Below are 18,668 nucleotides of genomic sequence, written 5' to 3' on the forward strand. Positions count from 1 at the left end.
TCATAATGCACGAATATTATTTTACCAAGCTTATATTTTTCAATATTTCGATTATTTCTTGTTCAGCATGGGCAAACTGTAATAAGTCGTAGCCACTTTTTATGTTTATTGAATTGATTTGCCTTCATAATCGATTTATTTTTTCATCATTAGATTACTGTTGCTTTAAATTCAAACATTACTTGCCTCGAACTAACTGTAAGTTTTGATGTTCCACATATATCCTTTATGATCTCATCAAACCTTCTTCCAGGATAGCTTTCAATTATGAAAGAAGTGATATGGGTGACATAAATCTCTACCCACTTTGCGCTGTATTCAATTTCCGGAATAATCTCAATCATCGTTTTGACTTCATGATTCTGTATGTATTTAACAATGATTTCTTCAAGTTTTTTATGAATATCTTCATGTTGTTTTACATAGGCTGAAGAAGTTATCTGATCAAAGTATTGGTATGATGTCATTATTGCATCTTTCTCGTTCGCGCTTGCTCTATCTCTACAATCTTGTAGAAGATGCACAAATAAGACTGATATGATGTCACCCATTTTTTGTTTTTCTAGGTTGCAATATTTTTTAAGATTCAATAAATCAATTGCCATATTGAGTAAATCATGGTTCTTATTGTGTGACAATGAATTAAAAAGGGTAAGTTGCTGAGATGTTGTTGTGAATATATCTGTTTTTCTTACTAATTGAAATAAGTCATTCACCGCATTGACTGAAATGGTTTTATCTGCAACTGTCATCCAAGTAAGAATTGCCCTTTCACCAAACTCATTTAAACTTTTTGAACTATTTGGACATAACTCAATAAAGCCATTCCATGTTCCCAAGAGACTTTCTAGATTTCCTTCACGCCCATAAGTCATCATTTGAACACCCGGTTTATATGATAACGATTCCATAATAGTATTCATCAAATCTTCTTTCTTCTCATATTGCCTCATCTCGGTAACAAAAGCAACATGTTGGGGATATGGTAAATGACGAAATATCCGTTCAATAAGACGAACAGTTCCCTCGTTTGCCAATGCAAAGCTATACAGCCTAACTAAGAGATCCGTGAAATCAAACTGTTTAGTTGGCAGATATAAAGGAAGGACGCTTCTCCGTCTATCGAGAAAGCTTTCTATGAGTTCAAGAAATACTTCACTTACCAGTAATTCGTGTGAATATTCAAGCAAAATTAACAAAGACGCCTCCTCCTTGAATACTGACTTGCATAAATATTGCATGGTATATCCAACACGTTTGATATAGGTGGAAGGGACATTCTCTATGGATGTTTTACGACATGAACGTAGAATTTGTAGAGCTTTTCTACTGTCCATAATCACCTCTCTGCTGAGAACATGAAGTTCATTAAGTATGAGGTTTAATAAATAACAACATGCTACAACATTTTTCTCGTTTACCACGATGTCATGAAAAAGAAATTTGGCGCCGTCAAGGCTAATGAGCCAACGATCTATAAAAATAGCTCTATCTTTGGGTAGATCGGTCCTTTTAGTCAAAGCATCTAGTTGCTGAAGTCCTTCAATTACGTTTTCCGTTGATACAATATTCACAATATGACATAAACATTCGCGTAACCTATCCAAATATCCTATCTGTGTTGTTGAAAGCTGCAGTGCAAGGCATATGTAGTTATTGAACGAGAATTCATAATAAATGTCTGATATGATATGTTTTTGCTTAACGATTCCCAAAATAATTGTTTGACTGTAATATACTTCAATTGAAAATTCAAAACGGTATCCAGATGAATATAGATTTATGTTAACCTCCCATAAATCAGTTTGCTTTATATTACTCATAGTATAAGTTTGCTGTTTGTAGATAAGATTCACACGGGTCACAGATATACTTTGTCGTCCGGAAGGTATATAAACACGAAAGCGTTTATTCTGCAACTGCAAAAACCAAAGATACAATAAAAATCCTAATATTTGCAGGAATTCCAAAATTGGACATATTACTATGAATACACAAGTATACATTTTACTTCGTATTTGGTTTGGCATTACAACTGTTGTGATTCGAACGCCACTAATAAGTAGTATGTACACGAAACATGCTTATGGCGTACATATTATAAGCCTGGTGTCGTTGATGAGTTTACATTAATTGTTACATTGACTATTTATGATTACTTGGCTTTCATTTCTTACATTCAATTTAATATCCCACAATCTGGTCGAACTCATTTAGGTTTACATCTTAGAATAAACGGAAAAGTCTCGATTGCAATTGTCTTCTTGAGATTATAATTACGGTTTCAACTTAAGTTAAATGACTTAAACACTTCATAAATTGTACATTACTTTATTTATAGATATTTGTTTACAAATGACCAAACACCAAAATAAGAAAATTATCATTCTTTTTTTTAAAATAAGAAATATTTTTCTTTTGTTGATTTTCATATTGCATGAAAGATTTGTGACACTTTTAAAACACTTTTAAAAGTGTCTACTTCAGTCGATTCAATTACTGTATGTGATAGATTTGAATTGATTTAGTCATTATAGACGCTCAAATTAAAGCTTAAATATGAAAAATCTATCAAATCTATGCAATAATATGTCACATTTCAGATGGTTTTTGACAAAAGTGAAAGTGGCCGCATCCATAATTATTCTCAACCTTTATGTATGTTATGTATAATCATCAAATACAACTTACATTAAAATATTTAGAATGAACACAAATGCGGCCACATCCGTTTCCCTCTTTCAGACAGAAACCGTCTTAAAATTAACCAAAATGCAAAATTTCGAAGATTTCAGTAAAAGAGGGACGAAAGATACCAGAGGGACAGTCAAACTCATAATCGAAAATAAACTGACAACGCCATGGCTACAAATGAAAAGGACAAATAATAGTACACATGACACAACATAGAAAACTAAAGAATAAGCAACACGAACCCCACCAAAAACTAGGGGTGATCTCAGGTGCTTCGGAAGGGTTAGCAGATCCTGCTTCACATGTGGCACCTGTCGTGTTGCTTATGTGATAACAAATCCGGTAAATAGTCTAATTCGGTAGGTCACATTCATTAAAGGGAAGGGGATTGTAGTTACGACGTAAGGAACATATCCGATATCATTTGTGAAACGGTTATTCCATAAAGGTCATTTAGCATGACTTAATGATGCTAGTACCCTATACATGTGCATTGTATTGTCAAAAACAGCCCATATTTATGTAACAGAAGTAATCTACTTTCCAATAAAATGCTAAAAGCTTACATTTTAACAATTTTGTAAAACTGCTTTATTTTAGGGCCAAATACGGGTCTAACTGGGCCTACTCCTTTTACAGACACATTATGTTCATATTATTGTATAACTTTATATTAAATCGACATTTGAATAACAAACAATTTGCTGTATTCAAATTTAATAGCGATATGTTTGATATTAGCCATACACTAAAGGCTCAAGTGGAGAGAGTTTGATCATAACTGTTCAATTCAAAATAATTTGATCTAGAATTCAAGGTGAACATTAGAATATAAACGTGGTCTATCATTCAGCGACTAATTTGTGAAGTTTAAAAAAATCTTTTTTTATTTTGTTGTTATTACATATTACATAAGTATGAAGATACCTTACCGTTTCATCTTCCACTTGGTTTGCTTGCTTTTGATTCAATAACAAATGTAGTGATGAAAATTCTGACTTTTGTTCCATGCTAGTATGTTCCGTACCCTAAGAAAACAATTAGCTGTTACAATACTATAACTCAATAGGACAATTATCAAAGTAAAACAGATTAACCAGGAATGCATGCACACAACTTACTAAATAGTGTGAAATTGTCTGAAGGGAAAGAGCCTTTTTAATACCAAACACCGTTTTATATATAATTTAATGAATTATTTTTTTTCTTTCAGCGTGAATTTTATGGGTTTTTTTTTTATTGAATGACTGATAAACGCTCAACATTAAGCGATAACTATTATTATCCTGATTTAGTGTAATTTCTCGCAATTTGATTGGCTGATATTGTCCTAATAAATGTCTGCACATTTTTTTATTGCGTCAATAAGAATTATCTCCCTTATCACGTTGACCTAATATAAAAAAGGAAAAAAATGGGTTGCTTTATAGTCGTAATATTTTTAATTTTTCACAGTTTTAGATTTAAATATCCAAAATATATTTGGTTGATATTGTCCCTATATTGAATTTGAATATAATAATATGTAATATAACAAAATCAGGATAAATTCGTTACACAGTGTGCAATTGTCCTAATACGGAATTCATCGGGTCAATAAAATTCATATCGGGTTTGGGTTCGCCTCACCCGATATGTATTTTATTGACCCTATAAATTCTCGTATTAGGACAATTGTACACTGTGTAACTAATACTACCATTTACCACAAGAGCGATTAGATGGAAGGTTTCAATATACGACTTTATACGGTGGCTCGGCCCTTTAAAAGTGACTGTGCATATTTAAACGCATTTAAGGGATCTTCTCAAAAATAGCTTTGTCGACATTGGAACGCGGGCGTGTACGAGAGCACCCTTTACGATGTAAACAAACGATACTATAACGTTCTTCAAAACAGGAAATACATACGGTCTGAAATTCAAAGTGATTTCTTCATTTTTCACATAAAAGTTTAAAAGGATAGACATATTCATGATTTAAGCATAACATAAAAAAAATATATATATATAAATGCTGACATTTACGACGTCGACAGTATCTTGTGCGTTCGCTACAAAACACATCATCATACACGTTCGCCCCTTGTGTCCGTTCACACCCTATTCTCATTTACATAGCGGTTGAATTATTTTGTCTCTCTAATACACAAAAAATTAAAAATTAAAATAAACTACATCACTATTACAGATATATTTATTACTTGGAATGTAAATTTTCTCTTATTTCAAAACAAGCACTTATAAATCTTGACACTGTCACTGACATATTTCCATTTTCAGACTCACATGACATTAACGAACTAAATTGTTCATACTTCATAAGGGAAGTTTTTACATTGAAGTTTTGTGATAAGGGGTGTACATAATTTTACACCGGTGTTAATAATTTATTTATACATCCTGAGGCGCATCCCTTATTTCACCTAGATAACGAATTTATTTCTTAGGAAGCGTTCATTTACGAAATCTATAAAGTGTTTTTTTCCTCCATTTTTTACTCGTTTTTATATCGGGATTTAAAAATTGAAAATTTCGTAAAAAGAACTTCCACACACGTTTTGTAAAACAGAAGTTGCTGTGCATTGCCAAATACTAGGGAAATATTTTGTTTTAAAATTTTTTGGCGAAAATTATAATTTTTGTATTTTTTGTATTTTTTTAATATTTCTAATATTCTATAAAAAAAAAAAAAAAAAACAATTCAATTAACATGGCTTTGGTGTTATTTACACCCGAGTAATTAACCAATCAAATTGCAAGGTTAATGCATCATGCATCATAAGACATAAATGGGTGTTTCACAGTGCGCAGCTGGATACGACCGTCCAACCCTAAACAGTTGGGGTAAAAATGGACACAATATTCAAGTTTGATAAATGAAGGCAACAGTAGTATACTGTATACCGCTGTTCGAAATTCATAAATCGATAATACCGCAGCCCCTCCCACTAGGCCACGATCGCACTACGATCTGTGAAAAAAAAAATTGACGATCGTAGTGCGATCGTGTAGATCGCAGTAAGGTCGTATCACGGTCGTGGTGAGGTCTTCAAGATTGTGATGGGCGTGGCCAACTTTGAACATGTTCAAAACAATCGTGGTACGGTCTTGGCGAAATCAGGTCGTAGAAGAAGCGTAGTGAAAGCGCAGTAAGGTCATGCTAAGATCGCTACATACCATCGTAGCGAGAGCGTAGTGAAAGCGTGATTCGATTCGGAGAGACTGTGCTACGATCTCACAGCGATGTTGTAACGACCTCACTACAACCGTCACGTTCTCACTGCGACCTAACTACGCTTCCACTACGACTTTGGCACGTTCACACCACGCTGTTAAAGATCATAGTACGATTCTAGCACGCCCATGCCGTCCTCGTCACGCTCTTCTTACGACCTGACTACGTTCATACTACGACCATCATGCTCTTTTTTATTGTCACATAAAATATATAAATTTAAAGCTCTCCAGGTGTTGTTTGTCTGTATGTAATATGGACCTCTTGTCCTCTTCTCTAACGGATCGACCATGCCTGACATATCTGTGTTATCTCTGCTATCGTTTACTAACACACCATCATTTGAGCTTGATGGACTAGCAACAGGTTGTGATTCAGGTTGGATTGGTCGGTCCGACATCTATGCTGGATCAGGATTCGTTATATATAAAGCTACCTCTGCCTCTCTCACCGTACAACCACTCTCAAGTGTTCTTGTATATTTTGGTGACATAACATGCTATTTCCGAGAAATCTACGTATTAACCAGAAATAGAAAGAATGGAATCGTATTAATATGGAACACAATGTTGGCGTTATTGCTGTGAACGTGATAAGATTGCGGTATGGACGTAGTAAAATCGTGGAAAGAACGTGTAGAAGCGCGGTAAGATCGTATTGCAATCGGATAACTCGTGGTATGGTCGTAGTGAGAACGTGATGAGCGTTGAAAGATCTCCATAAGCGTAGTGAGGTCGTAGAATAAGCGCGGTGAAAACGTGGTATAATCGTAGCGGGGTCGTTGTAGAAGCATAATGAGGGCGTGGTAGCATCATGGAGGCAACGAAAATATACATTTTTATGCCGCTCATACCGCGACCTCACCACGATTTAAATTTATTTTAGATCGCGGTTAACAATTAAAACTGAGGGAAACGTATACAGGTCTGAATTTACGTAGAACAAGATAAACATGCGTAGTAATACGCATCGATTTGTAATAATGACTAACAAGAGGCTGTCACAACGACAGAAAACCGGATTTATTAACATATATTACGGATTACAAATGTGTCGAGGTTTGTGATTGGATAACAACATAGAGATGTCAGTATATATTCAGGAAACTGCCGGGTTATATACGACGTTTTTATCCCCAATTGGAACCTCAAAACGTCATCATAACACCGGTTACTCTCTTTCATCTTGTAACAGTATTAAAACATTTGACTTTTCTACCCTGTACACAAGTATTCCACATTCCAAACTAAAAGACAAATTGAAAGAGTTGATATTACTTTGCTTCATAAAAAAGAATGGCCAACGTAGATACAAGTATCTTGTCTTAGGGAGAGGTAAATCCTACTTTGTAAAGAATCACTCTGATTCAAACAAAAAATTCTCTGAAACTGATATTATCAAGATGCTTGATTTCTTGATTGACAACATATTTGTTACGTTCGGAGGACGTGTTTTTCAACAGACTGTCGGCATTGCAATGGGAACAAACTGTGCCCCTCTACTCGCCGACTTGTTTCTTTATTATTATGAGGCTGACTTCATGCAGGAACTTCTTAGGAAGAAAGATAAGAAGTTAGCAATATCCTTTAACTCTACTTTCCGCTATATAGATGATGTTCTTTCACTAAACAATTCAAAATTTGGTGACTATGTGGAACGCATCTATCCAATCGAACTAGAGATAAAGGATACTACAGATACAGTTAAGTCGGCTTCATATCTTGACTTACATCTAGAAATTGACAATGAGGGTCGGTTGAAAACAAAACTTTACGACAAAAGAGATGATTTCAGCTTTCCAATTGTGAACTTTCCATTTCTAAGTAGCAACATTCCAGCAGCACCTGCATACGGGGTATATATCTCCCAATTGATACGATATTCCCGTGCTTGCATTTCCTATCATGATTTTCTTGATAGAGGTTTGCTGCTCACAAGGAAGCTATTAAACCAAGAGTTCCAAATGGTGAAGTTGAAATCATCCCTTCGTAAATTTTACGGACGCCATCACGAGTTGGTTGACCGTTATGGAATAACCGTTTCACAAATGATATCGGATATGTTCCTTACGTCGTAACTACAATCCCCTTCCCTTTCATGAATATGACCTACCGAATTAGACTATTTACCGGATTTGTAATCACTTAAGCAACACGACGGGTGCCACATGTGGAGCAGGATCTGCTTACCCTTCCGGAGCACCTGAGATCACCCCTAGTTTTTGGTGGGGTTCGTGTTGTTTATTCTTTATGCCCGCGTCACACTGTCCCGATTTTTACGCCGATAGCAACACGATTATGGAAATTTTCAAAATCGGGACTGATCGTATCCAGATCGGGCTATTCGTAATGCCATCTTTAACCATCGTAGAACCATCGGCGACTTTTCTAGCCTTCGGGGAAAACTTCGGGAAGGGTTCTAAATTTTTTAACATGTTAAAATATCCCCGAAGGTGCGTCCGATGTTGAGGGTTCGTATTGAGTTCGTATCACCATCCTCACTATCGTAATGTCACCGGGAATGCATCTTTGAACATCGTATTGCATTCGTGTTTCCATCGTTTCCATCGGGCAGTTTTGACATTACGATGTCTATACGAATGAGTCACGAAGCTACCAGAGGGTCTTACGATGGAAGCACGACTTCGTGAAGACCTCGTATTCCCGTCGTGTTGCCATCGAATACAAGTACGAAGGCGACAAGATGGGACTACGACGGCAATAAATCCAGCTAAGTGTAAGTTAAGTTTTGGCGCTAAATTATTTAAAGTGCAATGCGCGATAAAAACATGGACCTCATATCATATGATTCTATGAGAACAAGAAAGACGACAGCGTTGTTTCTATTAATTCAAATGGAACAAGAAGAGCAGCTATTACAGGCTCAGCATTTACTTTTACAAGTAAAATATTATCTTTTGTCAATTTTTCATATCAAGTAACATAATGAAAATCATAAAACGCGACTCATACACCAACACTGCATGTACACGTTTATATAGGGAAACCAACTTTTTCTTCATTATTCTGATTTTTTATGTATCGTATGAGTTGTTGTCACACGAATCTTTATTCCATAACCATTTTGTTTTCTATATGTCATATTTTGCCGCATTTGTTGCTTTCCCTACATCCTTCCTTTTGTCTATATTATTATGATATTCTACTGGAAAGAGCTCTTTTTAAATAAAAGGGATCAACGAACCCATTACCTTACTTTTAAGATAGATCAGTAAACATGGGCATAAATATGATGATTATTCAGACTAGTGCACACATTTTACAGTCCAAACAAGGCAATGCCGAGCGTGGCATCCCTCGTATGTAACATATTGGGGACAAATATGGACACTATATTTGTATATGACACATGCAGAAAATGGTAAATTGAATATGCATCTTTGATACATAAACTATTTAGAAATCAACCAAAACATTCAGTAACTGAAAATACCTTTTATATTGTCTTTAGAACCAGCAGGTAAAAAAATGAGCAACCAATTTCCTGTGTACTACTAGTATGCTATTTCAAGGAGAAAAAACAAGTCCATATGCATAACCTTGACCTTTGGCCTTGAACGTAAAAAATGTCAGATCATTACAAGGAGGAACAATATACAAAATGTGGTTAAAATCTTTTGAAGCATATTGGTTTTAGAGTGTCCACAAGGGTGATATTGCCTTGTATGACAACTGCCACTGTGACCTTGACCTTTGAACTTTTAAGTTAATAGCGCTTAAGATATTCTTAACGAGTAACACCATACCAAGTTTTGAGCATTTTGTTTCTAGAGTGTCCATAACAACTCTATCTACAGGCAACTTATATGTAGTAGGCGAGGGGATAATACACTAAGTTTTATAAGAATCGATTTTCCGCCATGCACGGCAGACTTGTACAGAAACAATATGTTGTCGAAATTCTGTTCGTATCATAAAAAAGTTCAAAACAGGTAGAACGCATTTTTAGATCGTTTGTATACTTATCGTAAGCTGTACACGACGTCTTTTATACATCGTATGGCCATCGCGCCATCATCGTAATCCATCGTGTAGCCTTCGTGATCCATCGTATCGGCTTCGGCTGAGTTATGAAGCTTAAATACCCTTCTTCGGTTAACTTTCGTATGTCCATCTTTTGCTTTCGTATATAATTTCGGCACCATCGTATAGACTTCGTTATTCATCGTATTTTCTTCGGTCACCTTTTGGTATTTTAACGAGATCGGGACCAACTTCGTACGAACTTACAATTTTCGTATTAGGGTGACCATCGTATATAAAAATCGGGACAGTGTGACGCGGGCATTAGTTTTCTATGTTGTGTCGTGTGTACTATTGTTTTTCTGTTTGTCTTTTTTTATTTTTAGCCATGGCGTTGTCAGTTTGTTTTAGATTTATGAGTTTGACTGTCCCTTTGGTATCTTTCGTCCCTCTTTAACTATATGACGTAGTCAAGAGCTATCAGACTGACAGAGGCTCACAGAGGGAAAATAATGACGTGCTTCAGTCAATAATACATTTTTGACACAAAATCCCGCAATTTACACTTTTAATACTTAAATTTGATGTTAAAGCTGTTATTATAAATTATTACATACACGATAAAATTATGTTCACAGCAAATTAGAAAATCCTTCACGTATGCCGAACATATCAGGTTGGGTTTTTCAACTTATATATGTGTTGTCAACAAATACCTGCACTGGAAAAATAATAACATTAAGTCAGGGGTAATCTGTAATATATGTGTAATTCAGGTCTCAGAAAGGGTATATACTGTGACATTCCCGGCTTAGGGCTTATATCCCCTTCGCCGAAATGTCACAGTATATACCCTGTCTGAGACCTGAATAACATATATTATTTGTGTCCTGGCAATATCACAAAAACCATAATGCCCGCGTCACACTGTCCCGATTTTTACGCCGATAGCAACACGATTATGGAAATTTTCAAAATCGGGACTGATCGTATCCAGATCGGGCTATTCGTAATGCCATCTTTAACCATCGTAGAACCATCGGCGACTTTTTCTAGCCTTCGGGGAAAACTTCGGGAAGGGTTCTAAATTTTTTAACATGTTAAAAAATCCCCGAAGGTGCGTCCGATGTTGAGGGTTCGTATTGAGTTCGTATCACCATCCTCACCATCGTAATGTCACCGGGAATGCATCTTTGAACATCGTATTGCATTCGTGTTTCCATGGTTTCCATCGGGCAGTTTTGACATTACGATGTCTATACGAATGAGTCACGAAGCTACCAGAGGGTCTTACGATGGAAGCACGACTTCGTGAAGACCTCGTATTCCCGTCGTGTTGCCATCGAATACAAGTACGAAGGCGACAAGATGGAACTACGACGGCATCCAGCTAAGTGTAAGTTAAGTTTTGGCGCTAAATTATTTAAAGTGCAATGCGCGATAAAAACATGGACCTCATATCATATGATTCTATGAGAACAAGAAAGACGACAGCGTTGTTTCTATTAATTCAAATGGAACAAGAAGAGCAGCTATTACAGGCTCAGCATTTACTTTTACAAGTAAAATATTATCTTTTGTCAATTTTTCATATCAAGTAACATAATGAAAATCATAAAACGCGACTCATACACCAACACTGCATGTACACGTTTATATAGGGAAACCAACTTTTTCTTCATTATTCTGATTTTTTATGTATCGTATGAGTTGTTGTCACACGAATCTTTATTCCATAACCATTTTGTTTTCTATATGTCATATTTTGCCGCATTTGTTGCTTTCCCTACATCCTTCCTTTTGTCTATATTATTATGATATTCTACTGGAAAGAGCTCTTTTTAAATAAAAGGGATCAACGAACCCATTACCTTACTTTTAAGATAGATCAGTAAACATGGGCATAAATATGGGTGATTATTCAGACTAGTGCACACATTTTACAGTCCAAACAAGGCAATGCCGAGCGTGGCATCCCTCGTATGTAACATATTGGGGACAAATATGGACACTATATTTGTATATGACACATGCAGAAAATGGTAAATTGAATATGCATCTTTGATACATAAACTATTTAGAAATCAACCAAAACATTCAGTAACTGAAAATACCTTTTATATTGTCTTTAGAACCAGCAGGTAAAAAAATGAGCAACCAATTTCCTGTGTACTACTAGTATGCTATTTCAAGGAGAAAAAAACAAGTCCATATGCATAACCTTGACCTTTGGCCTTGAACGTAAAAAATGTCAGATCATTACAAGGAGGAACAATATACAAAATGTGGTTAAAATCTTTTGAAGCATATTGGTTTTAGAGTGTCCACAAGGGTGATATTGCCTTGTATGACAACTGCCACTGTGACCTTGACCTTTGAACTTTTAAGTTAATAGCGCTTAAGATATTCTTAACGAGTAACACCATACCAAGTTTTGAGCATTTTGTTTCTAGAGTGTCCATAACAACTCTATCTACACGCAACTTATATGTAGTAGGCGAGGGGATAATACACTAAGTTTTATAAGAATCGATTTTCCGCCATGCACGGCAGACTTGTACAGAAACAATATGTTGTCGAAATTCTGTTCGTATCATAAAAAAGTTCAAAACAGGTAGAACGCATTTTTAGATCGTTTGTATACTTATCGTAAGCTGTACACGACGTCTTTTATACATCGTATGGCCATCGCGCCATCATCGTAATCCATCGTGTAGCCTTCGTGATCCATCGTATCGGCTTCGGCTGAGTTATGAAGCTTAAATACCCTTCTTCGGTTAACTTTCGTATGTCCATCTTTTGCTTTCGTATATAATTTCGGCACCATCGTATAGACTTCGTTATTCATCGTATTTTCTTCTGTCACCTTTTGGTATTTTAACGAGATCGGGACCAACTTCGTACGAACTTACAATTTTCGTATTCGGGTGACCATCGTATATAAAAATCGGGACAGTGTGACGCGGGCATAACGGATGAACGGTGAAAGTGAAAATCGTTAATATCAAATTTGACCTCCATTTTGCCATCAGTACCAACATATTAAAATTTGAAAAGCTTTGGTAGAACAGTTCATGAGTAAATGCACGGACACGACTGGAAACACCATTTTTCAATCTTTCAAGTACCAAAACTCCTGAACGGTAAAAGTCAAAATCGTCATTATTGTACTTGACCTCCATTTTGTCATCAGTAACAACATATTAAAATTTGAAAAGCTTTGGTGGAACAATTCATGAGTAAATGCACGGACACGACTGCAAACACTATTTTTCAATCTTTCAAGAACCATAACTCCTGAACGGTAAAAGTCAAAATCGTCATTATTGAACTTAACCTCCATTTTGTCATCAGTAACAACATATTAAAATTTGGGAAGCTTTGGTTGAACAGTTCATGCTAAAATACACGGACACGACTGGAAACGCCATTTTTCAATCTTTCAAGAACCATAACTCCTGAACGGTAAAAGTCAAAACCGACATTATTGAACTTGACCTTTATTTTGTTGTCAGTAACAACATATTAAAATTTTAAAAGCTTTGGTTGAACAGTTCATGAGTAAATGCACGGACAACATTTGGTTGCCGCCCGACCGCCTGACCGCCGTACATCCCCGAATCAATACCCGACATTTTTGTCACAAAAATCCGGTTAAAAAACGTAATGACACCTCGTAATGCGTACAATGAAGCGTGCAATACCGTACAGAAACCCGATCAAACGTGATAGATACGTACTAAACCGTAATACCTAGTGTTTATAGTACGATATATTTCCGTTTCCCTGCGTTTTTAAAACGTAGCAAAACAGGATAGTCCGAAACCTCACTGTATGACTCGGGATTAAGTGACCAACTAGAAAATATGCAAGTTGAAGCGGCTAGAATAGTTACTGTTGGTACCAAGTAATCATCCAAAAACAAATTGTACGACGAAACGGGATAAAAGTTACTATCAGAAAGACGCAAAAACACAAAATTCTAAAATTTCATGAAATGTTTCATAATAAAACCCCTGTTTATTTAAGAGGTATTATCCCTCAATAATTGTTAAGTATTCATAACTATGACACAAGACGAACGAACCAATGACACACAACATATAAACTGTAGAACATCGTTTTATCATAAATCGTTTCTTCCATGATCAGTTATTTGATCCTGGAATGCTATTCCGGATGATATCGGATTAAGTCCATCTTAGTTTATATGTACACTTAAACGTTACCGAAATCAAAACGTAAGTAAAATACCAATTCATCATTCTATGGAGAAAGGAAGGGACAAGTACATCATGCAAGACTTCGGATGAATTACAGTAGTCTAAATGAACATTAAAAGAGAAATCTTGTAGAGATTAAAAAACTGTACTTGAGGCAGAATCGAGAGCAGTAAGCATTTTTTGGTTGAGTCAATTGAGAGTAATAATTTCTCCCTTGTTAGAAAACGTACGATAGAAAATAATCCGTTCCTATAGAATATAAAGACATTCCTGTTTGGCATCATTATTTTCAGTCAAGACTTGAAAGAAAACTGTCGCGTGTTTAAATAAGTTCAACAATTTTAAGTAGATTCAAAGCGATTTGGCCTATAGCGTCATTTATGGCAAGGATCCCGTTTTGGGTGAGACAATCTTGACAAAGTCCTAGAAACACACCGCCACCGGTACATACTCTGAAGATCTGACGAAGAAAATAACCACACCTTATGAGTTTATTTCCCTTTTTCTTTTTGACAGCGATTTATATAAGGGAAATCTTGTTTCCGAATCCCTTTGTATTTTTGTATTATTGTATTTATATGTAATATTATAATTATGACATATACACCCGTAATATGCTTAAATTAAAGAATTAGCAAAAAAATGTTCGACTCCTGATTTTTCTTTGGAAAATTGACAATTTCTTTAATCTTGAGGAACAAAAGATTAACCCCCAAGAAGCATACATTTTTGTAAAGGTGTTTTTTTTCTGTTGAAGTAATAGGAGAAATAAAGATAATATCGAAATAAAAAAAGGAAATTTATTACAGAACTTGCTCAAATTTTACTATAATTTAGTTTAAGTACAGCTTATATGGAAATTATATTAAAAAATATAGGTCACCGATAAGTTAAAAAAAGATATTTCAATTTTAAAGCCAAAAAATGGCATTTTTTCACCAAAGGGAGATAATTTGGAACTTTTTCAATGATGTATACATTTTAAAAGTCATCTTGGGCCAACACGAATTGATTCTTTTGAATGATTTTTGTACCATATGATAAAATAACAACTACAAAAGGTAATACATAAAATTTGTTTCCTGAAATTTTTATACCCTCGAGCCTCCTTAACCACAAATTATGAATGTCTGAAAAATAGAAAAAATGTTTGTTTAAGACCCTTTTTGGCCCTGATTCCTAAACGGTTTGGGCTATTACCCCAAAAATGAATACCAACCTACTATTTGTGGTATTGAACCCCGTGGTACAATTTAAGAACTATCAAACTACGTATACACATTGTAAAGTTATTGTCCCGAAACTATAAAAATACTTCTCTTCCCTTATTCCTAAACTATTTGGACCACCACCCCCAAAAACAATCCCAACCTTCCTTTTGTGGTGTTGAACCGTTTGATTTTTCATAGAGATCCTTACACTTAAACCAAATTTATTGTCCGGAAACCGGCGCCGGTGTCGCCGCCGCCACAAAAGATGATCTGATAGCAATATACGACCGCAAAATTTTTCATTTATCCAGCCAAGATGGTAGACTCCCATCTTAGAAGTCCTGACACATCTAGTTTATATCATTATTATTTCTGTATTTCCTGATTGTGATGGGTTATCTTTATTTAATCGAGTGGGAAACTTACTGTCCAAATACAAAATATAAAAAGATGTGGTATGAATTCCAATGAGCAAAATCAGTTCATTAGTTCTGTCTTTCAATATGGGTCCAATCAGGCAAAGTCACAAAAGATTTAAACACTAGATGCAATTCATACTCTCTTTTTATATATATTGTTAAATATTTCCTTGAAAGTCATCTTTAAAAATGGATCTTATGAATAATTATAGCCAAATGCTTTCATACCTTTTTTTAAGTGCATCACGAACATTGCTGAGTTATCGCCCTTAACACATTAACTCTTGAATCACGATATGGTCTTCTAACGAATTTATTTGTTTTGTTTAGACTGATACTATGCTTTTCGATTTCGTACCACGGTTTACTTTGATGCTGCATTTGTTTGAAGAATCTTTTCGTTTTTTGTTCCTGCTGTGAAGCTGATGTCTCAACTACATAATGATATACACTTCGTATCACTTTTAATTCATACAAAATGTTGAAGTCGAGTTGTTTTTATTTTCTTTCCCTTGAAAAAACTTCATATCGCCATCTCTTGAACGGCATATTTTTTTTTCATTTCTAGAAGTTCTAAATATGACGTTCTCTTTTTTATAGTGAAGTACAATTCTTCCTTCTGTCAGTCCATTCTTTTCTGACTTGATTTTTTCCCCATTTTAAAATATGCCCAGTCTTATGATGAGCATGAGTGATACATTCTAGCCAATGAGCATATAACCAACAAAGCGCGAACAATCAATTAATACTGTTTCTTGTACTTAATGGTAGTTACTTGTAACAAAGAACAGGCTAAATATTTGTAAATTATTGAAAAAAAAAAACACACCATCAAACACCCAAGAGGGAGGTCGAATTGGTGATTTGATTTCCGAAAAGTAAGAATGTGAAACATAATACAAATAGAATTGTCCTCAGTAGACTCATCTTTGCTAGCCAAGGGTTACGATCCAGGAGGGGAGGGGATAGAAACCCTTGGCTAGCGATCGCGAAGATGCAGTAGACTGGAAATCAGGCATAATTTACTAATTAATCTGCATGTGATATGTATTAGCTACATTGATTATCGGAAACGTCATAACATATGCATTAATGCTCATCTTTAAATACCTGTTTGCTTTCATCTGTGTTAGACTTGGTCACTTCTTCTTCATCGGTATATATTGTTGATTTTCTGTTAAATAACAATAGCGAATATTATAAAACGTATGTTATCACAGACGACACTCGAAATGAGATAAAATTGAGAATGGAAATGGGGAATGTGCCAAAGAGAAAACAACCCAACCATAGAAAAAAACATAACAGCAGAAGGTCACCAACAGATCTTCAATGTAGCGAAAAATTCCCGCACCCGGAGGCGTACTTCAGCTGGCCCCTAAACAAACATATACTAGTTCAGTAATAATGAACGCCATACTAATTTCCAAATTGTACACAAGAAACTAAAATCAAAATAATACAAGACTAACAAAGGCCAGAGGCTCCCTACTTGGGACAGGCGCAAAAATGCGGCGGGGTTAAACATGTTTGTGTGATCTCAACCCTCCCCCTATACCTCTAGCCAATGTAGAAAAGTAAACGCATAACAATACGCACATTAAAATTCAGTTAAGAGAAGTCCGAGTCTGATGTCAGAAGATGTAACCAAAGAAAATAAACAAAATGACAATAATACATAAATAACAACAGACTACTAGCAGTTAACTGACATGCCAGCTCCAGACTTCAATTAAACTGACTGAAAGATTATGATTTCATCATATGAACATCAGGCACAATCCTTCCCGTTAGGGGTTTAGTATCATGCCATCATAACATATATGAGAAGAACATAACCCGTGTCATGCCAACAACTGGTTTTTTAATAAATGTGTTTAGTTCCGATGCAAAGACCCTATAAGTGACTCAATATTAACGCCAAAATATGCAATCTTTAATGACCTGACAACAGTATCGTAACTATATCCCTTCTTAATAAGTCTATTCAAAGGTTTTGTTAGTTTTTGAGGTAAATACTGACACCTTTGTGCTTTATAAAGAATATTTCCATAAAAAAAATGGATGTGAAATACCTGAACGTATAAGAAGTCTGCATGTTGAGCTATATTTACGAATGATGTCCTTATACCGATGATAAAATTTAGTATATGTTTTGACTAGTTTGTGATATCGAAAACCCTGGTGTAATAATTTTTCAGTAATACATAAATTTCTCTCATTAAAATCTAAAACATTGTTACATACACGAGCGAATCGTACAAGTTGAGATATATAAACACCGTAAGATGGTGACAAGGGAACGTCACCATCTAAAAATGGATAATTAACGATAGGAAATGAAAATTCATCTCTTTTATCATAAATTTTAGTATTCAGCTTTCCGTTAGTGATATAGATATCAAGATCGAGGAAAGGGCAGTGGTCATTGTTAGTATTAGCTTTATTTAAAGTAAGTTCAACAGGATAAATTTCTTTAATATACATACTGAAGTCGTCATTATTGAGAGCAAAAATATCATCCAAATATCTAAAAGTATTATTAAATTTATTTATCAGATGTTGTTTCCAATCGATGGGTCTTTGCTTATTTTTGTCATAAATTGTAACTCATAGCAATACAAAAACAGGTCCGCAATAAGTGGTGCACAGTTAGTCCCAATTGGAAATCCGATAATCTGACGATACACAGAATCCCCAAAGCGAACACAAATGTTATCTAGTAAAAATTCTAGTGCATATATAGTATCAAAGCATGTCCAATTGGCATAGTTTTTTTGTTTATTGCTACTAAAAATGACCTAAAAGAGTTTGAACATATATATTCACATTCTGACTTTTGAGGTGTGTGAATTTTTTCTTAATGAGAATGTGAGGCAATGTGGTATACAGGGTAGAAAA

At 35.2% G+C, this 18,668-nt stretch overlaps 1 protein-coding gene across 1 annotated transcript; it reads right to left on the bottom strand.

The window, feature by feature from the left end:
- Positions 1-129: 129 nt before the first annotated feature.
- On the bottom strand, positions 130-16,937 carry LOC139487586 (uncharacterized). The gene is made up of 3 exons (XM_071272483.1): positions 16,878-16,937; positions 3,627-3,722; positions 130-1,919 (listed from the first exon to the last, which is right to left on the bottom strand). The coding sequence occupies exons 2-3, from the start codon at positions 3,702-3,704 to the stop codon at positions 150-152; spliced, it is 1,848 nt and encodes a 615-aa protein (XP_071128584.1). The 5' UTR covers positions 3,705-3,722; positions 16,878-16,937; the 3' UTR covers positions 130-149.
- Between the last annotated feature and the right edge of the window lie 1,731 nt (positions 16,938-18,668).

The sequence above is a fragment of the Mytilus edulis genome, chromosome 9 (assembly GCF_963676685.1).
Source record: "Mytilus edulis chromosome 9, xbMytEdul2.2, whole genome shotgun sequence".
Lineage (NCBI taxonomy): Eukaryota > Metazoa > Mollusca > Bivalvia > Mytilida > Mytilidae > Mytilus > Mytilus edulis.

Excerpts from the sequence above, each read along its gene's own strand:
- LOC139487586 (XM_071272483.1), bottom strand. The coding sequence starts at position 3,704 with ATGGAACAAAAGTCAGAATTTTCATCACTACATTTGTTATTGAATCAA. Across the intron at positions 1,920-3,626 it reads ACCAAGTGGAAGATGAAACG|TTGCAGAATAAACGCTTTCG; the intron begins GTAAGGTATCTT and ends TGGTTTTTGCAG.